The sequence below is a fragment of the Geotrypetes seraphini genome, chromosome 8 (genome assembly GCF_902459505.1).
Source record: "Geotrypetes seraphini chromosome 8, aGeoSer1.1, whole genome shotgun sequence".
Lineage (NCBI taxonomy): Eukaryota > Metazoa > Chordata > Amphibia > Gymnophiona > Dermophiidae > Geotrypetes > Geotrypetes seraphini.
In genome coordinates this window covers 181,672,949-181,697,932 of record NC_047091.1, presented here as the reverse complement: position 1 = coordinate 181,697,932, position 24,984 = coordinate 181,672,949, and the positions used below count along the sequence as shown (strand labels likewise).

Sequence of the window (24,984 nt, the reverse complement as noted above, 5' to 3'; positions counted from 1 at the left end):
GCCTCAAGTCTACCTCAATCAGAGTCCACCTCAGTGCCATCACTGCGTTTCATGAGCCTATCCTCGGAAAACCTCTGACGGCGCATCCACTGGTTTCCCGGTTCATGAGAGGCCTCTTCAATGTCAAACCACCTCTGAAGAGCCTCCTCCTGTCGTCTGGGACCTGAATGTGGTTTTTATCAGCCCTCATGAAACCCACCTTTGAGCCTCTTGCCACAACTTCGCTCAAACTTCTAACATGGAAGGTGCTTTTTCCTCATTGCCGTCACTCTGCCAGGAGGGTTAGTGAGATGCATGCACTGGTCCGCCGATCCACCGTTACACTGTTTTCACCCATGACAAGGTGGTTCTGCGTACCCATCCAAAATTCCTTCCCAGGTGGTCTCGGCCTTTCACCTCAACCAGTCCAATGTGTTGCCTTGTCCTTTTTTTCCCTAAACCCCATTCTCATCCGGGTAACAGGCGTTGCACACGCTGGATTGTAAGCGGTGCCCTGGCATACTACCTTGACCGTAACCAGGGGCTCACCGCTCGTCCCCTTCAGCTCTTTTCTGACCTTCGATCCTAACCGTCTGGGTCGTCCTGTCTCTAAACGGACGCTTTCACAACTGGCTTGCTGCTGTATTGCGTTCTATTATGCTCGGGCCGGTCTCTCACTGGAAGGTGCTGTCACGGCCCACAGGGTCAGAGCTATGGCTGCTTCTGTGGCTTTCCTCCGTGCCATCGAGGAAATCTGCAAGGCTGCCACTTGGTCCATCAGTTCACACGTTCACTACTCACTACTGTCTGGATGCCTTCTCCAGACGGGATGGACACATCTGCCAATCTGTGTTACAAAATTTATTTTCCTAATGACCAACCATCCCTCCTCCCTCATCTGTTAGCTTGGAGGTCACCCATGCGTAAAGAATATGCTGCCCTGCTTGTTCTGGGATAAAGCACAGTTACTTACCGTAACAGGTGTTATCCAGGGACAGCAGGCAGATATTCTTACGTCCCACTCACCTCCCCGGGTTGGCTTCTTAGCTGGCTTATCTAACTGGGGACCACGCACATCCTCCGTCGGACGGGAAGGCACTCGCGCATGCGCGGTGCGGCCAACTAGAACTTTCTAGTTAAAAAGGACCGTACCGGGCTCCGTCTGTGACGTCACCCATGTGTAAAGAATATCTGCCTGCTGTCCCTGGATAACACCTGTTACGGTAAGTAAATGTGCTTATTGGAAAGTGACATGTGATTATGTTGAATATTTTTTCTTTGATTGTCCATGCAGTTTAGATTATTTTTTTTGCATGAAATGCATTTCCTCTTGTCCAAATTACTTGCTGTACTTTTGATATTTTAATATGGTCTGACCAGTCACACTCACCCACTGTTAAATCCCTCACGCAAGAAGGTGTGGGTATTTGAGCACCTCCAAGCATTTCCAAAAGTTGACTTTCTAAGAAATAGTTGCATATTTACACTGGATGCCACATAGTGCCTGTATCAGCCACTTAAGATTCAGAGTTAACTTTTAGATTCTTATCTAGTTTCCATGGGTTATGCAATGACTATATAAGTGTTATTCAGTAAGTGGGGGAAAAAAGCATGTGAAATACAGTACAACTCGTGGACTTTTTATGAATCCCTTATTACTAAACTTGCAACCTTTTTCAGTTATAGCTTCAAGGAAAGTATCTTTCAGGCATAGTAGGTATCTTTGTTCCCTTGATGGATTGTCTACTTGCACCTGAGTCAGTGGAGAGTTAATCTTTCTAGAATCGCAAGAACTGCAGTAGAATTTGAACTAGACTTCACTGTTCACAGCCCTCTTGCTCTACTACTCTAATCTACTCCTCTGTACAGGTGTTTCTGTTGCCTCCACTGGTGTATGTAGATATGTTTTCTTTGTCTTGACTAGAATAATAATAACAGTTTCCTATACCGCAGGACCGTGAAGTTCTATGCGGTTTACAATGATTAAAAGATGCTTCAAATTGAGTAGAATTAACAAAGTTAAAAGCTAGTGATTAACAGCTCTAGAGATCAGTTACTGTGGAATAAGATTGTACAGGTTCAGTTGCCTAAATTCTATCAGAAACAGATGTTTTAGGTGTATCTTAAATTCCCCATAAGTATGTAGGCAATAAGCATAATGCTGGACATGTTCATAAAGGAAAAGGGGATTGAGGGGTATAGCTAGAGGGGTACTATAAAGGATAAATGTCTTAAGTGAAAGAACACTACAGGTCACGGGACCTGGGGGGGCCGCCGCAGGTGCGGACTGCTGGCACGATGGACCTATGGTCTGACTCGGCAGAGGCGATGCTTATGTTCTTATGTGAGAAAAGATGTTGATGTCTTTTTAAATTTACATCCTGTAACCGGCGGAGAAACAAAATTCAAGTGTGAGCTTCTCTTATGTCTGTTGGTTGAGAAAGAGAAAAGGTCAGTAATATATTTAGGGGCTAAACCGAATAGTACCTAAAAGAAGGGAGCGAAGGGGTGCTTTCATTTGAGCATTTTAAAAAGTATTTTTTGGGGGGGGGCTGATATGTAATTATTAATATCACTATAGAGGTTCAAATAATTGATTTTATGTTATATTAAAACTTGTTATACCTCTTGTTCTCTAAACTTTACACTTTAAACATTGGATACCATTGTCCTGTAGCAACAGTTGTTAACTAGCAGAACACCAGCAATAAAGCTATACAGTAACAATGTATGACATTACATATATTGACTTCTATTCCACCTTAAACCTTTCGGTTCTAGGCAGCTTACAATAAGAGATCGAGGACATTTCCAGGGAATTACATTTCACAGCTTATTACAGACATTTGGATTAGCACTGCAAGACATATTTCCTAAGTAACACTGGGTTTTTCTGGAATACATTATAATCCAATATGACACCTGAGATTCTGACAATCTTTAGTTTTCCTGCTTGGAATGACAGGCCTAATTTTTTTAGCTTTTTTTATTTTTTGGCTGAGGTGGTAAGAAAAAGAAGATTCATGTTTCTCTGAGGCCTTTTTGCTTCTTTCATTGTGAGACTATTGTTCAGATAGACTTTCAGCAATATATAAGTGATTAGTAGTAGATAAATTGGGGCATAACCCTGTAGTACTTAAAACAGCAGGCAATAGAATTTGAATAAGATTTGACTTTTCATAACAAAACAATTTATTTTAAAAATGTATATATTGTTTACAGTTGACATACAAAGTATTTACAGTGTCCGACCGCCTCTTCCTGTAGTAAAGTCAGGCTACACCATTCAGGAGCTGCATGTCAAAGCAGCTCCTGATTGGTGTAGCCCGACTTTACTATAGGAAGAGACGGTCAGAGCAGATTGCGAGTGATTTTTTTTTCACCTGCCGGCGCTCCTGCTGCCCCTTCCTGCCTCCCCTACCTTTTGACAGGCAATTCACCGGGGTTCCTGGAAGTATCCCATCTGTCTCCAAGTGCCCATGGCTGGAACTTCCAGGTGAATGGGATCAGGAAGCATCACTTTTACGCTGCCTGTCTACCCGGAAGGAGTGATCCCTTGGAAGATAGGGGGTTCCCTCCAGAGGAGCGTGATGACCTGAAGGTTTTGCACCTGTTTTGCTGGGATCCCTGGTTTTGGATGCACTTGTCGCATTATCTATTGAAGATCCCTCTGTGACTGACAGGGTCGCACAAATCTTCCATGATGAAGGGTATTCGTGGTCCTCCAAAAGCTTTCCTCATGCATTATGATATCCAGGATTTGATTGCTGCAGAGTGGTAATCCCCCAATATGGGCCTCAAAGTGTGCAAGGCGATGGCTTGCCTGTACCCTCTGATGCCAGAAGAGAAGAAGCTCCAGGTGCCTAGGGTGGATGTGCTGGTGTCTGCAGTCACAAAAACCACCACCCTCCTGGTGGAAGGGGGTGGTGCCCTTCGGTTCATCCAGGATCAAAAGATCAAGCATGCTTGAAGCAAGCCTTTGAGGTGGTGTTTCTAGGCCTGCAGGCATCAGTCTGCTGTTCCTTCATGGTGAGGACTTGCTTGGAGTGTCTTTAGCAAGTCCAGTGTCTGGGTGCTCTTCTGGCCACTCTGCTGGAGGCGTGTTTGACATATTTAGCTTATGGAGTGTGATATGCTACGAGCCTTCTCTTGTGGTACCTCCTTGGTTGTGGTTGCCACAGACAGTTCTGGTTATGGAACTGGGCCATGGACATGGCTTCCAAGTCCTGGCTTGTTCAGCTTCCTGGTGGGGAGGTGGTGATGCTTCTTTGGAGAGGATCTCACAAATTTTATAAAGGAGCTGGGGGAGATCAAACCTCAACAGTTGCTGGAGGATAGACCTAAAGGTTCATCCTTGGTGGGACCAAGCTTCAGCAGGTCAGGATTCTGGAAGAGTAGGCAGTATTTTCCCAGGCACTCGCAGTTTAGTCAGCCATGTCTGTCCGCAGCTCATAATGAGATGAGATGGGCCCACTCCTCCTGGGTACCAGTGGGAGGTCGGCTTCAGCTGTTTGCAGAGGAGTCGGCCTCATCTGATCAGTAGGTACTGGATATCCTCCAAGACTGTTACAAGCTAGCGCTCTCCTGCCCTGTCGCTCCTCTCTTAGTACCTGAGGTACCAAAGAAGCAGCAATTTGAGAGACTTTGTGGGATCTGATCACCATATGGGCCATTGTGCTCTTTCCTCTAAAGCAGCGCACCGAGATGTACTCAATTTACTTTGTGGTTCCCAAGGAGGAGGAAATATTCTAACTGGTGCTAGATCTAAAAGGTCTCAGTCGCTTTCTTCAGGTGTCACGGTTTCGCATAGAGACTCTGTGGTTTGTGATTGGATCAGTTTGGCTGGTACAGCTTCAGTTTGGCTGGTACAGCTTCTCACAGCCCTGGACTAGAGAGTTGCGCAGGGACAGAAATCAAACCCATCCCCGCTAGGAATCAAACCTGTCCTCTCTGGAATCAAATCCGTTCCTGCCCGTCCCTATAAACTTCAGAAGTAGTTATTTCATTTAATTATGCTACTGAATTAAAGGCTCTAGTAGAGACCCATTTACAAATAAGAGCTCATTTAGGAAAATTCTGAAAACACAATTATTTGTAGATGCATTTCTTTGAGAAATTAATTTTATGTAAGGATTGAATTTGTTCTTACCTCTTTCTGAATTTTATAATATTTTATGTATGTAACTATTAGTAAACTGTTTTGGAATAAAACAGTATATAAATTTTAAAAATAAATAAGCAAAGACACTATTAATTTGGAAATATTAATTGGGAAGAATAAATATTTTATAAACGGGTTTCTACCAGAACCTCTAATGTAAATATAAATACTCAGCTGATGAGGACCTCCAAGCCATCAGCTGAGGACTTCCTCTGCAGTTGGCCAGGGGTCTCTTTTGCCAAGCTTGGCAGGCAGCAGTAGCGTCCCTGAGTCACAGATTCTGTTACCTCAGTGACTCATGGATGCTGCCAGTGACTGCTGCACTTGGTGGAGGGGAGTTCTGGCCATTTCTACAGGAGGTCCTCTGCTGGCGGTGCTTAGGGATCCCCACCAGCCACAGCAAAGGTCAGCAAGTACTTCAACACTGTAGAAATAAAACCAGAAATGCATTTTTTTTTCTTTTGAACACAATACAAAGACATCAGCTCTTTCTTTGGCTCCAGTATCCCCCTGACCTAACTTTGGGGTCCTTTTACTAAGGCAAGCTAGCTGAATTAGCCCACGCTAGCGCGCCTTAGTAAAAGAGGGGGTTTAAGTTAATTACCTGAATGGAAAACAAAAAAACGGTTCCACCAAAGAGATTCTACAAGGAAAAACAGCAGCGGAATTGATGATCCTGATGAAATCTTTATTTGAAAAAGGTGCAGATGAATTCAAAAATAAAACACAGTAAAAATTTCACCAGGATCATCAATTTCACAGTTTATTTTGTGTTTAAGTTAATTACCTGACTGCCGGTGCTGGAGTGTTTATGAAGCACCTCCTCCTGCCTGCTGTGCTCACGCTGACTGCCGAATCATCTTGCCTCTCTGAAGCACCTCCTCCTGCCTGCTGTGCTCCCTGCTGCTCTGTCCTTGGCTCAGGTCTAACTCTGAAAATCGCTGGATTTCTTGTCTCCACTCTCCTCCTCTGGTCTGTCTCTTTCAGTCTTACCAGTATTGGGGCCTTTTAAATACACCCACACCCTCTTCCTGCTGTGCTGCACCGCCGGACCAATCAGGAAGCAAGGCTCTCAGCTGTGTATGTGCTGAGGTGCATGGCTGTTCCCTTCCCACTGTGCCACCAGACCAATCGGGAAACAAGGCTCTCAGCTGTGTACTTGTTGAGGAGCATGGCGGCGCCGGACTGGTGGAAAATTTCAGCTGCATCACCGGAATTTTGGTAGAAAGTGGAACCCCATTTCCATCCCCATGGGCCGGGGGAATCCCCGTGGGAGTCCCGCTTACATGAGGGGAACACATGGGATTCCCATGTTCCCATGAAGACCTCTACCCTGGACTTCAAGGAGGCGTAATTTCACATCACCGTTTGGCCATCTCACCAGCAGTATCTGAGGTTTGCGGTTCTTGGGCAGCACTTCCAATTCCGAGCTATTCCCTTGCCATGGTGCCAAGGACCCCAATGTGATCATGGTGGTGGCAGCCTTTCTTCACCATCAAGGCATACCTGGACGACTGGCTGATCCAGACCTCAACCTTGCAGTAGCGTTGATCTGCAACGGCAAGGGGTGTGCAGGTGCTACAGTCCCTAGGCTGGGTGACCAACTTTGACAGGAGCAGGCTGATGTCCGTCCCAGAGTTTAGAGTTTCTGGGTGTCCTGTTCAACACCAGGCGGGAGAGAATTGTCCTGTCAGCATTCAGACGGGAGAAGCTGTGCCTATAGGTCCGAACAGTATTTAAGACACCTCGTCCCAGAGCATGGGATTATACCCAGCTCTTGGGCTCCATGACAGCGACAATGGAATCTGCTGTGGGCACATGCACATCTGTGTCCTCTTCAGCGATCTCTTCTGAGTTGTTGGTTGCCAGTTTCTCAGGACTAAGGGGTTCGGCTGAGCTGGACTCCCAAGGCCAGAGTGTGTATGCTATGGTGGCTTTCCATGGCCAACTTGTCCAGTGCTGGGATGTGGTTACTATGGATGCCAGTTTTCTGGGCTGGGGGCCTCCCATCGCACAGAGGGGGTTTGGTCCCCAGAAGAGTCAATATGGCCAATTTAAGAGTTGCTGGTGATCCGTCTGGCGCTCTCAGAGTTCTCGCCGTTCTTAGAGGGGTCGCTGGTCAGTGGTGTTCTCGGACAGTGCCATGGTGGTGGTGTATGTCAACAAGCAAGGGCCACTACTCGGACTGGAGGAGGATCACGAGTGGGGTCCCGCAGGGATCGGTGCTCAGGCCGCTGCTATTTAATATATTCATAAATGATTTAGAAGCAGGGACGAAGTGTGAGATAATAAAATTTGCGGACGACACCAAACTATATAGTGGAGCTCGGACTAAAGAGGACTGGGAAGAATTGCAAAGGGACTTGAACAAACTAGGGGAATGGGCGACGAGATGGCAGATGAAGTTCAACGTTGAGAAATGTAAAATATTACATGTGGGAAACAGAAACCCGAGGTACAACTATACGATGGGAGGGATGTTATTGAATGAGAGTACCCAAGAAAGGGACTTGGGGGTAATGGTGGACATGACAATGAAGCTGACGGCACAGTGTGCAGCGGCCGCTAAGAAGGCAAATAGAATGCTAGGCATAATCAAGAAGGGTATTACAACCAGAACGAAAGAAGTTATCCTGCCGTTGTATCGTGCGATGGTGCGTCCGCATCTGGAGTACTGCATCCAATATTGGTCGCCGTACGAAGGATATGGCGATACTCGAGAGAGTTCAGAGGAGAGCAACATGTCTGATAAAAGGTTTGGAAAACCTTTCATACGCTTAGAGATTGGAAAAACTGGGACTCTTTTCCCTTGAGAAGAGGAGACTTAGAGGGGATATGATAGAGACTACAAGATCATGAAGGGCATAGAGAGAGTAGAGAGGGACAGATTCTTCAAACTTTCGAAAAATAAAAGGACAAGAGGGCATTCGGAAAAGTTGAAAGGGGACAGATTCAAAACAAATGCTAGGAAGTTCTTCTTTACCCAACGTCTGGTGGACACCTGGAATGCGCTTCCAGAGGGCATAATAGGGCAGAGTACAGTACTGGGGTTCAAGAAAGGATTGGACAATTTCCTGCTGGAAAAGGGAATAGAGGGGTATAGATAGAGGATTACTGCACAGGTCCTGAACCTGTTGGCTGCCACGTGAGCGGACTGCTGGGCACGATGGACCTCAGGTCTGACCCAGCAGAGGCATTGCTTATGTTCTTATGAATTCTCAGCCAGCCTTGGCAAGGAGGATGCTCTTCTCATGACCTTGGCACCTTTTCTGCCTATCTCTGGCACACGTTGCCGGGGCACAGAACATGCAGACTGTCTCAATGTGCTGGATATGGGAGAATTAGAACCCTCGGGAGAGGTGTTTCAACTCACCATGGTCCGTTGGCTGCCTCACCAAATGCAGTGCAAAGGTGGACCTCTTTTTCAGCTGCTGTAGAGAACCCGGCAGCCTGGGTCTGCATGCCTTCCTTGTCACGTGGCCTGCCAGCGTCATCCAGGTATGTGTACCCCCATGGCCTCTGGTGGGGCGCGTTCTCAGGAGGATGACTTCTCATCCAGGCCTATTCATTCTAGTGGCTCCAGATTGGCTCCAGAGAATCTGGTACACAGACCTGATTCGGCTTCTGAATGGGCAGCTACTATTCCTTCCCAGCGGGCAGGGGTTGCTGTGTCAGGGGAGGATTCAAGCCCCTTTAGTCTTGTGGCCTGGCCCTTAAGAGGTTAAAGTTGAGCTGTAAGGGCTGCTTTGATGCAGTAACCACCACATTCCTACATGTTAGGAAGCATTCAACTTTTGCAGCATGCGCATGGGTTTGACAGGCCTTAGAGGGGTGGTGTGCCTAGAGGGAGGCATTACCCTTTTTGGTGTTGGTGGCCCTCATTCTGGGGTTTCTCCAGGAAGGCCTGTCTAAAGGTTTAGCCCTTGGTTCCCTTAAGGTGCAAGTGGTAGCATTAACTTGTGTCCGAGGTAGGATGTAGCACTCCTCTCTAGCGGCACACCCGGATGTCAGGTTTTTGAAGGGGCTGGGATGGCTTCAGCCACTTCTACGGTCTATCTGCTCAGACTGGAATCTCCAATTTGGTGCTGCAATCATTGCTGTAACCTCACTTTTGAGCCATTGCTTTGGTCGTCTCAACAATTTAACCTTTAAACTATTGTTTTGATGGCTGTCGCTTCAGTGAAATGGATCTGTAGACCTTGTCATGCTGTGACCCTTTCTTGCACTTTACGGGAGGGGGGGTGTCTGAGGTCCCTGTGTGTGGTGTCTTCCTTTCTTCCGAAGGAAGTCTTTGCCTTTCACCTTAATCAGTGGAGCTCCCCTTCTTCTGCAGCGATGAATGCAGGAGCCAATTCAAGAGCCTGCACCTCCTGTTCTGTAGAGCCCTTCTGAGGTATTTGGATAGGCTGACTGTGCTCCTAGGAGGTCAGAGGCGGGGGTGCTCTGTCTTGAAGCTCATGGTAGCAAGGTGGTTTATAGTAACATAGTAAATGATGGCAAATAGAGACCCGCATGGTCAATCCAGCCTGCCCAACCATGCTCCATAAATTAACCATTTAATTTAAATGGTCCTTTTTCTTAGATATTTCTGAGTCAGAAGCCCTGCCCGGTAGTGTACTTAGATTCCATCTACTGGAGTGTCTGTCAAAGTGTATTTACATATTTATCTATGGAGGTTTTTTTTCAAACAAGTGATGATACAGGTGGCTTAGGGCACTTGCATAGTCCCGGCTGCCTATGTATGAGGTTTGTTTTTCTCCGTTTTTGTATTTATCATTTTTGTCCGTTTTGTCTTCTGATGCAACATGAATGAAGCCCTTCTGCTAAACTAATTGCACAGTACGTTTTTTGATATAAAAGCTCACTCTGGCCCATCTTAACCATCCCAGCCCGTCCTCACCTGAATGTCCATATTCAGGGGATAGACTGTGCAAGTCTGCCCAGTACTGGCCTTAATTCTTTCAATATATACCCATTATTTTCTGATTAAAGATCCTCTGTATTCATCTTGTCACCGTTTTCTTCTCTACCACTTCTCTATGAGTGCATTACATGCATCAACCACCCTTTCCATAAAGAAGAATTTCCTAACATTACTCTTTAGTCTCGCCCCCTCAACCTCAAATTATGCCCTCTAGTTTTACCATTTTCCTTTTTCTAAGATTTTGTTCTATGTTAATATTTCAAATATTTGAACATATGAATCATAGCGTCCCTGTCTCTCCTTTCCTCTAGGACACATGTCAAACAAAAGGCCTGCAGGCCGAATTCAGCCTGCCTGCCTGTTTTATGCAGTCTGCTGTGACTGCGCCTTACACTACATCAGGGGTGTCCAACTCTCGGGCCGTAGGCAGCCGGCTTGAGGGCGATGCGGCATTTTGCTCATTGCTGCCCCCGTGAGTTTATCTTCTGGTCGGCTCCCTCCTCCTCACTGCAGCACTCATTTCTCTGCACAAAGCCATGGGCGGCGGCTCCTCATGCATCCTGCGGCTAAACTGGACGTTGTGACATCGGAGAGAAGGCTTCCGGCTCAGCCATATGACGCCCGCAGCTTTGTACAGAGAAACGAGTGCATCAGTGGCCAGAAGGTAAACACCCACACCTGCTGGAAGGAGGCACAGAATGGGAGAAGGGTGTGTTGGGACTCGAGAAAGAGGGAGCACAAAATTCGGACAAATGATGGAAGGAAGGAGGGTGAAAGCATGAACTTGGGACATAAGAATGAAGGGAAGAGGGGGATAGGATCATGAGCCATAGGATAGAAGAATGGAGAGAGTAAGAGAAAGAGATACTGAAGTGAGGGAGGGAATAGAAAGGCAGAATTGGGTGTCGGGGAAAGAGAGGTGGTGCACATGGAAAGATGAAGAAAGAATTGTTGGGCAGCGAGGGAGGGAGAGATTATTATTGGACATGGTGGTGGGAAATGAGTGAGGTAGAGATGCATGGGGGAAGAAAGATGTCAGACCACTGGAATGGGAAGGAGAGAGATGCCAGACCATGGAAATTTGCATATAATTTGCATTATATGAAAATTTCTTTCATGCATATTCATTGGGAATATCCTGAAAACCTGACTAGAAAGGGGGTTCTCCAGGACCAAGTTGAGAGAAACACTGTGCTAGAGGTTCTCAGCTCAGTTCTAGGGGCAGTCTAGCTTTCAGGATATCCACAATGAATTTGTGAGATTAATGTTGAAATACAGTAGACAGATTTCATGCTCATTTATTAGACATCTGAAAACCAGACAAGCTGTGTATTCCATTAGCTGGGTTGAGAACCTATGGTCTATTACAATCCTTTTGTCAAATGGTGCATAGTTTTCATTTAGTGAAGAGTTTTGTCTTGGATTTTTGTACTTCAGTTTTAGAAATATATATTGCAATGTTAAGGATCTTAATGTCTTTCACCCTGGCAGCAAGCATATGGACAGCAGAGCTATGGTACCTATGGGCAACCTACTGACGTCAGCTATACACAAGCTCAGTCTACAGCAACATATGGACAGACAGCATATGCCACATCATATGGGCAGCCACCAACTGGTAAGAGCCAAAATACTAGTTTTCTATATATTTGGATTTGTTTGGGGATTAGCTAGAATCCTAATTTCCAGCTGTGATAAACACTCAACGGATGTTTATGAATGTTGGAGTAATCTGGTTTAAGGGATCAATTGTTTGCAATTCAACTTCAGATGTGTTTAAATTCACAAAAAGAAGACTAGCAAAGAACAATTTACAGTTTCTTTAGCAAACATCCAGACCAGTATAGAAACAGGATGACGGATAAAGGCCAAATGGCCCATCCAGTCTTCCCATCTGCAATAACCATTATCTCTTCCTCTCTGAGATCCCACGTGTCTATCCCATGCTCTCTTGAATTTAGACACACTTTCTCCACCATCTCTTCCGGGAGACTGTTCCATGCATCTTCCACCCTTAAAATATATTTTGTTAGATTATTTCTGAGCCTCTCACTTCTTAACTTCATCCTATGCCCTTTCATTCCAGAGCTTCCTTTCAAATGAAAGAGACTCAACTCGTGTTTATTTATGCCACATAGGTATTTAAATGTCTTATCTCCCCTCTCCCACCTTTCCTCCAAAGTATAAATATTGAGGACTTTGTCCCCATACTCCTTATAATGAAGACCACGCACCATTTTAGTAGCCTTCCCTTGGACCAGCTCCATCCTTTTTATATCTTTTTGAAGGTTCAGTCTCCCAAGTTGCACATATTCTATTTTTTTTTTTTTAATTCTTTATTCATTTTTAAACTTTCAAGTGTACAAAATTCATAATAAACACTATTAATTAGACCACTTGAACGTCTTATTATATCTTATAAATATAAATGCAACCCTCCCCCCACCCTCCTTCTAATCACATTAAGATCATAAACCCTCCCATTAAACCCTTCCCCTCTTTAAACACTAAATGGTGTATAATTAATAGAAAAATGGCATTAATCATGACAAAAAGATGTTAATGGCACCCATATTTTTATAAAACTATTATACTTTCCATTCTGTACCGCCAATGATCTTTCCATTCTATATAGGTGACACAACGAATTCCACCAGAAATTGAAATTAAGTCTACTATGGTCTTTCCAGTTTTTAGTAATATGTTGGATGGCAACTCCTGTCATGATCAATAAAAGTTTATTGTTACACGATGATATCTGACTCTTTTTTCTCATGGACATTCCAAATATCACAGTATCATAAGATAACGCTACATGATTTTCCAATAAACAATTTATTTGATCCCAGATTGAATTCCAAAAGGCAAAGATATGGGGACAGTAATACAACAGAGATGATCCAACGTCCCTACATAGATTACAATGCCAGCATCTATTAGACAAGGAACTATTTAATTTTTGTACTATGTAATTTTTGCACATATTCTAAATGAGGTCTCGCCAGAGTCTTATATAGGGTCATCAATAACCTTTTTTCCCCCCTATTGGCCATACCTCTCACTAAGCACCCTAGCTTTTGTCGTCACCTTTTCAACCTGTTAGGCCACCTTAAGATCATCACATACAATCACACCCAAGTCCTAAGTTAAAAAAGGCACACTGGGCATTGGTGCAACGATTTTAGGTTAAGGCGTTAGGTGAAGCAAGTGTGCTCAAGTGCATCAGGTCATTTCGACTCATGCACAAAGCGAACGAGAGTCATGAATTTCGAAAGAAGCGGAGAAGAGCTGTTCAGGACGTGTCCAGGCAGTGGAAGATGGAGCAGCCAAGGGCCCGTTTCCTAGCCAAGGCTGGACGGAAGAAAGGGCAAACTTTCTGGTGCTGCGGGCAGTGAGCGAAAGGGCGTGTGGAGGAAGGCTCGGATGCACAAAGAGCCGCATTTCCTGTCTTAGCGTTGGCAGCAGAGGCACGAAGTGAGCGGCATCGCCCTCACGAAAGAAAGTACTATGTATACTATGGAACAGGACCTCCGTACTTTAGAAAGTTGGTCCTCTATCTGGCAGCTGGGCTTCAACGCCAAGAAATGTAAGGTCATGCATCTCGGAAATGGAAATCCATGCAGAAATTACACCTTGAATGGAGAAACTTTGACCAAGACTATGGCAGAACGAGACTTGGGAGTGTTCATCAGTGCAGACATGAAGACTGCCAATCAAGTGGAGAAGGCTTCATCTAAGGCACGGCAGATGATGGGTTGTATCAAGAGAAGTTTCGTCAACAGGAAGCCTGAGGTCATGATGCCATTGTACAGAGCCATGGTGAGACCTCATCTAGAATACTGTGTGCAATTCTGGAGGCCACATTACCGTAAAGATGTGCTCAGAATTGAGTCGGTTCAGCGGATGGCCACCAGGATGGTCTCGGGGCTAAAAGGTATCTCGTACGAAGAAAGACTGAACAAATTGCAGCTCTATACTCTCGAGGAGCGTAGGGAGAGGGGAGACATGATTGAGACATTTAAGTACATCACGGGACGGGTCAAGGTGGAAGATGATATCTTTCTTCTCAAAGGACCCTCGAACACAAGAGGACATCCGCTCAAACTCAGGGGAGGGAAGTTTCGTGGAGACGTCAGGAAGTACTTCTTCACGGAACGAGTGATAGAGCATTGGAACAAGCTTCCAGTACAGGTGATCGAGGCCCACAGTATCCCAGACTTCAAGAATAAATGGGATAAATTGGATCACTGCGAGGGTCATACCAATGAATAGGGTCGCTAGGATATTGACTTAATAGAGCAGGTCAATAGAGTTAAGGGGGCCAGTAGACTTATAAGGGTGGGTCAATGGTATGTTCAGACTTGATGGGCTGTAGCCCTTATCTGCCGTCATCTTTCTATGTTTCTAAGTCTTTGAGAACGCAGAGGCAGTCTCTTACAGCAGGAGCTTGACCTCGCGGGCCACCTTCTCGCCATCCTCGCGCAAGGTCGATCATATTGTTCCTCATCTTAGCTGCCTGTCCTCGGCACTCAGCGTGTAGTCCATGACAGCAGAGGGTCCGACAGGCAGCTAACTTCGCTCGCACGCTCCCGCAGGGCCTCACTCTCTTTCCCGTAGTCTCTCCTGTGGGCCTCACTCACTGATGAGCGCCAACACTGGCCAGGCCAGATTAAACAACTAAACGGGCCGGATATGGCCCGTGGGCCGTAGTTTGCCCATGTCTACCTTAAACTGTACTTTTCTGGGTTTCTGCAGCCCGAATGCATGATCTTGCATTTCTTAGCATTAAATTTTAGCTGCCAAATTTCAGACCATTCTTCAAGCTTCGCTAGGTCTTTCTTCATAATATTCACACCATCTGGGATGTCTATTCTGTTGCAGATTTTGGTATTATCTGCGAAGAGGCGAGTCTTACCCGACATCCTTTCAGCAATATCGTTTATAAAAATGTTAAAAAGAACAGGCCCAAGAACAGAACCTTAAGGCACCCCACTGGTAACATCCCTTTCCTCAGAGCGATCTCCATTGACCGTTAACCCTCTGTTGCCTTCCACTCAAGTAGTTTTTGATCCAGTCCATCACTTTGGGGACTATCCCGATGGCACTCAATTTATTTATTAGACGTCTGTGTGGAACACTGTCAAAGGCTTTGCTAAAATCTAAATACACCACATCTAGCGCACTCCTATCCAATTCTGTGGTCACCCAGTCAAAGAAATTGATCAGATTTGTCTGACAAGACTTGGTCCTAATGAATCCATGTTGCCTCCGGTCCTGTAATCCACTGGATTCCAGAAACTTCACCATTCTCTGTTTTAAAGCATTTTCCATTAATTTGCTTACCACAGACGTCAGACTTACCGACCTGTAATTCCCTACTTCTTCCTCACTTTCTCTTTTGTGGAAATAAAAAGGTAATAGGAGAATGGAATTTTCACTGTAAGGGAATATAAAAAAAAAAAAAATACACATGCACCACACACACCTAGCAAGGACCAATACATCTTCGAACTGCAATCTTTCTATGGTAGAACAAATTTTGAACATTTGTAAACTTCTGTTGTAAACTTAAGTGTTAATTCACAAGTCTGTCAGAACAGCAGGTTTCTTTTAACATAATGAAATGAGTTAGTATGTGGGTTTAGAGCAGGCTGGGTATCTTAACTGCCAGTGTTAAATTTCTTCCTGTAGATGGAGATGGGTTCAGTTGTTTTCATTCTCTAAGTCTGCTGGAGCTCAAGAATCTGCAAAAAGCAGTCACTCACAATGATGACACCTATGGGCTAATTCTATAGCAATACACCCATTTTACAGTGGCAAGAAATATGTGACCAGAATGACATGTTTGTGTGGGTGTATATGTGCACATTGGCAATTTCCTTATCTCCCTAGTCTAGACCATTACTAATGAGTGAGTATAGGCTGCCCTACCAGCAAATGGAGATTGAGCATTACAGAGCAATGTCACCCTTTAAGGTCCTCTGTAGCTCTTAGAAAGCCAGTAATTTCTTGGAATATTAGGTTCTTGACCAGCTTTTCTCTGTCCTGAGCATCTGGTACCTCCCTCTCTCCACCCTATTTTCCATCCAGAATTGTGCCTCAGCTGCCCCCCACCCTTTTCATGCTGGGAGGGGTTCCTTGAAAGCTTCTCACAGGAGTGGAACAATGGGGAAAAATAAACTGCACCCTACAGCAGTGTCCTTCCTCAGATCGGTACCAGTGTTCTCGCAGGAGTTCTCAGCAATTCCATCAATGCTATACGCCTCAATGTCATAAGACCAAACCTTCTTTTCCAGCTTCTTAGAGAGTCACCTGGAGTTGGGGAATGACTCGGATCTCTTAATTAAACTAATGGAAGGCCTGGTAGATGTCAAATTGACCAAATATCTTGAACAATATACCCAAGTCCCAATCGGAATTTCATTTCTGTCATAATACAGAGACAGTTCTCACATCTTTTCTCAACCATCTTTATCAGCTATTCAGTAAAGAAATGAATGCCATGATTTTACAATTAGACCTCAGCAGTGTTTTTGATTTAGTTGATCACAATATATTATTAAAATGAATGGAATCTAGGAATTTCTGGCCATGTTCTTAAATGGTTCAGTGGCTTTTTAAATTTGTGAATCTATCAGGTTTGTTTTAATGATTGTTACTTTTGTAAATGGAAAAACTTATGTGGAGTCCCTCAGTTTGTCGCCATCTCCTTCTCTTTTTAACCTTTATTTGTCATCGTTGGGAAATAAACTTGATTCTTTTAGAATCACATTTTATAGCTATGCAGATGATATTACAATAGTCATCCCTATCACTTCCTTATCTGAGGCTTTGCAAATTCTAACAGCTATTATGGAAACAGTAGAAACCTGGATGAGAGATTTTAAATTAAAACTTAATACAGAGGGAAAACAAAATGACGGTTGCGTGTTAACAGCCAGAGTTTAGCATTCCATCTTACCTTGCAGCGTTTCAACTTCAACATTTGCCGTTCCCTCGGAAAACAGACAATATGCTTATAGCAAACATAAGGGTTTGCTCCAGATGGACCCTTCCATGTCCAGACAAGCAACGATGGATCGCTTCCTGGCCAGTTCTCCATCTGTGTCTGGAGTTTGAATTGCCTGCATTTGTATGGAGGAAGGAGCCGCCAAAGCTTCAGAGCTGGAAATATCATTATCTCCTCCAGTTGCCCGACTGCCACCTCACCAGACGATGGAAAGCGCTGAGAATGGGACTGCTGAAGCCCGGAAGTATGTGACACAGCCATGCAGTGGGGGACCTCATGCGGACCAGGATGCCGAAACTACAAGCAAGTATGGAGCAGGGTAACTTAGCTCCTCAGTGGTAACACTGGAAAACATATGGAAGTCATTCCAAAAACTCAAAGTTGCAGTTACTAAATCGGCGGTAGAAGTTTCAGCAATAGTGAGTAAACTGGACGATTTATCAATATCAGTTCAAGCTAATACTAAATTTGATCAGATTAACAGAGATAGCTACCTTACAAAATCCGGGAACTTTTGTTAAGGATAAGATGTTTTTCCAGAGGAAATTTGAACAAATTGAGAATTTTAACAGAAGACGTAATTTAAGAATACTCAATTTTCCTAAATCAGTAGGGGATATGCTTAAATACTTGATGGAAAATTTGAAATTTTTCCCCAGATTCAATTCCTCCAATAAATTGAGTATACTATTTACCTAAAAAAACTAGAATCTCCTACTGATAATCAAGCTGAATCACAACTAATGGATCTGAATAACATAATGGAAATTTTGGAACGTTCCTGTGAGCAAATTGACTCTCAATGTGTTTTGCTCATATCCTTTGTCTTTGAACAGGATTTAAATGCAGTAATGAGAATTTTTTTTTTTTTCTGCTTTTCACAATCTTCATTCTACGGTCAGAGTATGGATTTTTCCCGATGTCACAAAAATAACTCGAGCGAAGAAAACTATTTCTAAATATGAGAGAAGAAGTAAAAAATTTGGGAGCTATTGTTTCTTTTAAGCTATCCCCGTAAATGTTTGATCAGATATACTGGGATAAAGTATGTCTTTTTTGCTCCAGAACATCTTCATAGTTTTTTTGGATACTAAGAACATAATCCATAATGTTTAGGGCAGTTTATTTTTTGATGGATGATATATGAAACACGTTAAGCCTTTTCCTTTATATTGATATTTTACTTGTATTGAGATCTCCTTATCTTTTACTTTACTTGTTTCTCCCAATATTGATTTATGGTCTAAGGAAGAGTTCAATAATGTTTAATATATGATTATGGTGAATTGGATATTCATATTTTCTGATAACTGTAACGAGTGGATGCTTGTGGATATGTTTCAAAAATGCATAAATAAAAAAATTTTTAAAAAACTAAAAAGTTTAATATAGAGAAAACAAAATTTTTCTTGCCCTCTCCCAATAACAAAATTCAAGAAGACAAATTAATACTGAATGGAATTAGTCATCCTGGTATCCCCAAAATTAAAATTTGACTTTAGATGTTCAAACAAATTCTGTGGTTAAGAGAGGCTACTTCATGCTTTGGAAGCTTAGGACAATCGGAGCATATTTTGATTTTCGTGCATTTAAACTTTTTGTTCAATCCTTGATTCTGAGTTAGTTGAACTACTGTAAAATGATTTAGCCTCTCATAAAAGGACTATCAAAGACTACAGCTTATCAGGAATACAGCTGTTTGATTTATTTTTAAGTTGAAAAAGTCAGAGCATGTGACAAGAGTACTACCGGATGTTGCACTGGCTTCCGGTCAAGGCATGGATACTCTTTAAATTGGAATGTTTCTGTTTTAAAATGTTTGCAAGCCTTGTACCAAATTATTTCATTGATCACTTCCTTTTCATCAATAGAAAATTAACCCTGTGCAAGTTTACATTTGCATTTCCTTCAGTTAAAGGTTGCGTCTATAAGCACTTTTCCCAAAAAATTAGCCTACCATGTTGCGTTATGGGAAAGAAAATTTGGTAAACTAATACAGGATTCTAGTTCTTATTCAGGTTTCTGTTAAGGCATTGAAGACTTTATTTGATAAATTTTATAAATGAGTTTATAATCTGCTATGCTTGTATAGCTTTCTTATATTGTAAACCGCTTTGAACTGAAAGGTACAGCGGTGTATAAGTGCATTTGTTATGTTCATGATGACACTGAGCCTGAACCTGAGTTGTCTGGCCCCAAATCACATGGCATTCCTTCTGCTCCATCTCCTCCACCCAGGCATAGGTCACCACCCTTAGGTTTGTCATTCACAAAATTAATCTGACAAATGGGGAAAGCCTTGCTAGTCAAACTGAAAACAATCTGAGCCAAGGGCAAAACTCCTGCAGGCTTTAGACTTTGAGGTGCCCAAGGACCTAAGTTTCCTTTTCACCATCTATTCAAGGAAGCCATGTTCAAGAACTGGGAGACTCCTTTCACATTACCTATGTCTGTCTTCTAGACAGATTGATTCTTTATACAGAGTACAGTCATGCCTGAGGTTTGATAGGCCGCAACTTCACCAGCCTCTTCTGGTCGAGTCTTCCAATACATGTGTTTATGCCAGTGCACCACCAGGCAGAGAAGGTTGCACATTGGACGTCAACTATTTCAAAATTCCATACTTGCAAGTAGAGTTCTTAATTACAATTTTTTCATGATGTTCTACTTTAAACAACTGGTAAAACACCTCGCTGTTCTTTAGTATATCCCTTCAGATAAACTTCCATAGTTTCAGGAAACAACTCATAATCTACTCTAAACCTCAAAGTTCATGGCCCGTTCTGTGTTTGATTGTAACGTCCAGAGCATCAGCCGTGTCCATCGCCATGAAACGGTTAGCCTGGCTCAGAGTCTCTGATCTTGAGATCAACGTCCAAGTTCATCTGGCAAACATTCCATGCTTGGGTGAGGAACTTTTTGGTGACAAAGTAGAAGAAACTACTCAGAAACTAACAACTCGTGACTACTTTGTCTACTACAAAGTCTTCCAAGTCTCAACCTTCTAAAACTTACCAGAGACCATCTTATCCACCCAAGAGACATCTGATGACTTTTTCCTCTTCCAAGGCTCCTCAAAAGAAGCAGAAACTCAACCTCAAACTCAGCCACCTACTCCTCAAAAATCAACTGTTTTTTTGACGTGCTGTTTCTAGTGAGCATGGCCTCAATTTCCCCAGTCTACCCTCTCCACAACCTATCGGGGGTCACCTTCAGTTATACTATCAGCATTGAACTCTCGTCACAACAGACGCTTGGGTCTTAAAAATAATACAGGAGGGTTATTCGCTTCATTTCATCACAGTTTCCCAAACAACCCTCTAATCTTTCAATTCTCAAAAGCCGCCATAGATCCAATTATTTTGTCGGATCATGGAGGGGTGTGGATTGAACTCAAAATTGTTGATCAAGATAATAGTAGACCTGTATGGAGATTTGATAATACATTGCTTGCAGATCCAACATTTTGTGAAGATTTTCAGTTAAAAACGAATGATTATTTCCAACTTAATACCACAGAAGAAATCTCTATGGAAACCTTATGGGATGCTTTTAAGGCAACCATGAGAGGTCAAATTTCGGTTTATCTTAAACAAGCCAAAAGACAATTTTTCAATTTGGAGCAAGAAATTAAACTGTTAGTCAAAATTGATTGATAAATGGGAATGTTCTACGTTACAGGACCTTTTAAAAGCTAAAGGTAAATTTAATGAGATTTCATCTAAATTCGTAAGAAAGGATTTATTTTCTCAACAAGTGTTGTATTATGGAAACTCGAATAAAGCGGAAAGAGTATTGGCAAACTATCTTAAAGCGAAAAAAAGCAAGCCATTCAGGCAGGGTTCCCTGAATGAAAAAAATCTCAATAATCAATATAGCTTGGAATTCTTATGCTTTCAGGTAGATTTCATGGGACACCCAGGACTTGTAAATAAAAAACCAAAAACTGGTCTTCGGGACATTTCAAGCTTTGAGATCAAGCATCAAATTACTGTGTCTCAATGGACACGAATTTGGTCTTAGAAACATAGAATATGACGGCAGAAAAAGGCCTACGGCCCAACAAGTCTGCCCATTCAAATAACCCTCCCCTCTAAGTTCCTCTTTGAAGTGAGCCCACGTGTTGATCCCATTTGATCTTAAAATCAGTCACGTTACTGGCCTCAACTACCTGAAGTGGAAGATTATTCCAACGGTCGACCACTCTTTCGGTGAAGAAGTAAGAACATAAGAAATGCCTCTACTGGGTCAGACCTGAGGTCCATCGTGCCCAGCAGTCCGCTCACGCGGCGGCCCAACAGGTCCAGGACCTGTGCAGTAATCCTCTATCTATACCCCTCTATTCCCTTTTCTAGCAGAAAGTTGTCCAATTCCCTCTTGAACCCCAGTACCGTACTCTGCCCTATCACGCCCTAGTACTTCCTAGTCACCATGGAATCTCCCTCCCCTGATTTTCAGCGGATGCCCCCTTATCGCCGTAGGGCCTGTAAGGAAGAAGATATCTTCTTCCACCTCAATGCTGCCAGTAACGTATTTGAACGTCTCTATCATGTCACCACTCTCTCTGCGTCTTGGAGGATGAGATGTACAGTGTCTGCATCTATGAGACAAACTTGTTTTTTCTTTTACATAGAGCTTTCTGGCCCCTGTTTGTTTACAAAAATTAGGTAGCTCTAAGTCTAATAGATGACACTGTCATCTTGAGGCTGGGACATTAGATCCAAGCTGGCCGCCATCCTGTGCAAACATGCGCATGACTGCTCCTCTCCTGAGCCAAGCCAACCGGTGCCCCGACAACACACTCACCTACTCAGCTGTGCTATAAATGGACTTGTTTCACCTTATGGTGCACTCTTCCATAACCTGAATTCTACAATGACCTCGATTATTTTTGGCTTTGGACTTCTTTCTCTATCTTTCCAGCTCTGGACTTAAATCCACTTATTTGGTAGTACACCTCAGTGCTATTAGAGCCGTCCATGCCCTTTAATAGTAAACATCTGCAGATTTCCAGGTTTATGAAAGGACTTTTGAATTCCAAATTCCTGCACAAACTGCCTCCAGTTGTTTGGTATCTAATTGTAATTCTGACTATTCTAATGAAGGTTCAATTTGAACCTATTGCAACTACTCATCTTAAGTACCTAACTTAGAAAGTAGTTTTCTTAATTTGTGTTACTTCTGCTCGATGAGTGAGTGAACACCAAGTGCTAGTCTGTGACCCTCCTTACACTGTTTCGCTATGACAGTTGTTCTCAGAGCTCATCCTAAGTTTCTTCCTAAGGTTGTCACAGAATTTTCTCTCAATCAGTCCATTGTACTACCAGTTTTCTTTCTGAAGCCTCATTAGCCTGGAGAAATGACTCTTATCTTGGACTCATGCAAGCCTTAGCTTATATTTAGAATAAACTAAGCCACACAGGACTTCCCCCTCAACTCTTCATCTCTCTTGATCCTAACAGATTGGAAATAGTTTGGTGACAGGAACTCCCACTTGGTTGGCTGCCTGCATCTTTTTGCTGTGCTCAGGCTGGGCTGCCACTTGAGGAATGTGTAACAGCCCACAAGGTCCGAGTAATGGCAGCATCAGTAGCCTTTCTGCATTCCACTCCCATTGAAAATGTTTGCAAAGTAGCTACTTAGTCCTCAATTCATACCTTCACATCTCACTATTTTCTGGAAATCTCTTCCAGACAAGGTGGTAGGTTCGTCCAAGTGGTACTTCAGAACTTGTTTTCTTCTTGAAGGCCAACACTTCCTCCATCCCATTACAGGTAAACTAGGGAGTCCCACTTGTGAGAATATGCTGCCTGCTTGTCCTAGGATAAATCAGTTACTTACCGTAATAGGTGTTATCTGGGGACAGCAGACAAATATTCTCACATTCCCTCCCTCCTTCCCTAGTTGGCTTCTTATGTTTTCAGAATTGAGGTACTTCGAGCTAGCATTGTGCAGGAAGGCACTCGCGCATGTGCGATATGGGCAGTCGTGAAGCTTCATTGAAGCTTAGTTATAGTATACTATTCACTATTCCCAGCAGTACCGAGCTCTGTGGATGACGCCACCCACATGAGAATATCTGCCTGCTGTCCCCGGATAACATCTGTTATGGTAGTAACTGTGCTATACAAAAAAAAGTGGAAACATGCCTAAGTGTATAGCCCTTGATGGATCAAACTTTTCCAACCACCCTCGTAGGTGACATTGCTCATTGGTTCTCAGTCTCCTTCTACTGATAGGTAAGCATATACCCATTTATTTGGAATGGTCTGGAGAACCTCGAGGAAAGAAACGTAGGTAAGACCAAATTTCTCTTATTTTTACATGCTGTTCTAGAAACTGGCACCTAAATATGGTGGCTTATAGTTTTAATGATGTACATGAGCAGCACTTGAGGAAAGGGTACATGTGTAAATATAAGTTATATGATGCTATTAATGTGTGCTTTTTGGCAATCTAGGCATGAACATTTAGACTAACACTGTGGCTGGTGTAAGTGCTCATGTGTAAAATGTGTGTACATTTGCATTGCTATGCTAATATTAAAGAAAAGCAAGTAGATACTTTTCCTTTATGGAATATCTAAAGACTGGTGTGCTATTGCAGAAAAATCCTCTCACTTCCATACTTAACAGGTTTCCAGAAAGTACCTTTTGTTGGATGTCTTCCCAACTAAGTGCTGTTGCTATGACTAGCTAAAGTGAGTTGAGAGGGGACTATAAAATAAGAATTTCCAGGTAGTGAATGTAGACTCATGGCACCAAAATTCCAGTTGTAGTTGTGGTTGAGCTGAAAGACTGACGCAGGAAATTGGGTTAAGTTTAGAGTGGTCTTTTGGGACAGACTATAAAGTAGAGCATATAAGGATTTTTCTAGTGCAATAGGTATATCATTCTGGACAGGGTGTTCTCCCCATGCTTGCAAGCCATGCAGGAAGAATCCATTCCAGGTTTTCAACTCCTCCAAAAGGCTCTCCTGCACACATCATTTTTTTTTTTTTCTTGGTCACGCAAGCTAGAAGGTGTCTTTCTCATCTGCTCTTTATATTGCTTTAGTATTTCTAGTATTTTTTGGTGGGTTTTTTTTTGGGGGGAGTGTTGCAGTTATTGGTGCAACAGAGCTCCCCAGCAATGGGACAACTCTACCTGCCTGGAGAAGAGCTTGGATTTGAAGCAGGCAGGTTCATTTTTTGGGTTACCTGCAGAAACTATTGTGGTACTTGGGGTCTCTATCCTTAGTAGCTTAGCTCGCCTACTGAATTGCAACGGCTTGAGCACATGCTGTTAAGTCATTCACATGAGGCTCTTTAGAGTGCTGGCTGCGATTTCGTCTCCCCACTTTGCATTTGTGGTTCCGCAGGAGTTGAGGGATCAGTCCGACTTTGGTGCAACTGGCAGCTTGAAGACCTTAGCGTTTGGAGGACCGGCTGATTGAGGCAGGTATTTTTCTCTCAGATCCAACTACTTATTGCTGAGGCAGGCTGCAATACCTTCAAAACACATCACAGTGAGTAAGGCTATTACAGCCTATGGGAAAAAATCAGGAGTTGGGGGGGGGGGGATCAGAAAAACCTGTTTTATGAAGGTTTCTGTCCCATCCCCTGTGGGTTCCCCCACCTCTAAAATGCTGTCTTCTTGGGGGAGGGTTACTTTTATTTTGAGCCCTTTTTTTTTTTTTTAGCATCAGAAGGCTGCCACAGCAGCCATCTTGGATTTGCAGATTTTATTTTTTTCAAAGTTCTCCAGCAAATTACCAAATTTTCCCTCAAAATTGACAGGCATGGAGTCCTTGGGCATTTATCCCTAATTCATGCCAGGTTTGCACTGGATAGATGCCTGCGCACCCTTGCAGCACGTGAAAGGGAGGAGGGAACATTGGGCTTAGCCTCCCCTTTGGTCTATAGGGCTGAGG

The 24,984-nt window shown here is 43.4% G+C and overlaps 1 protein-coding gene across 2 annotated transcripts in view; it reads left to right on the top strand.

Annotated features, from left to right (window-relative positions):
* Positions 1-24,984, top strand: part of EWSR1 (EWS RNA binding protein 1) — a 217,481-nt gene that overhangs the window by 72,288 nt on the left and 120,209 nt on the right. For both annotated transcript variants that reach the window (XM_033956837.1, XM_033956836.1), the window contains exon 4: positions 11,556-11,682. In XM_033956837.1, the coding sequence (XP_033812728.1) occupies positions 11,556-11,682 (127 nt within the window). The remainder of the gene's footprint in view (positions 1-11,555; positions 11,683-24,984) is intronic.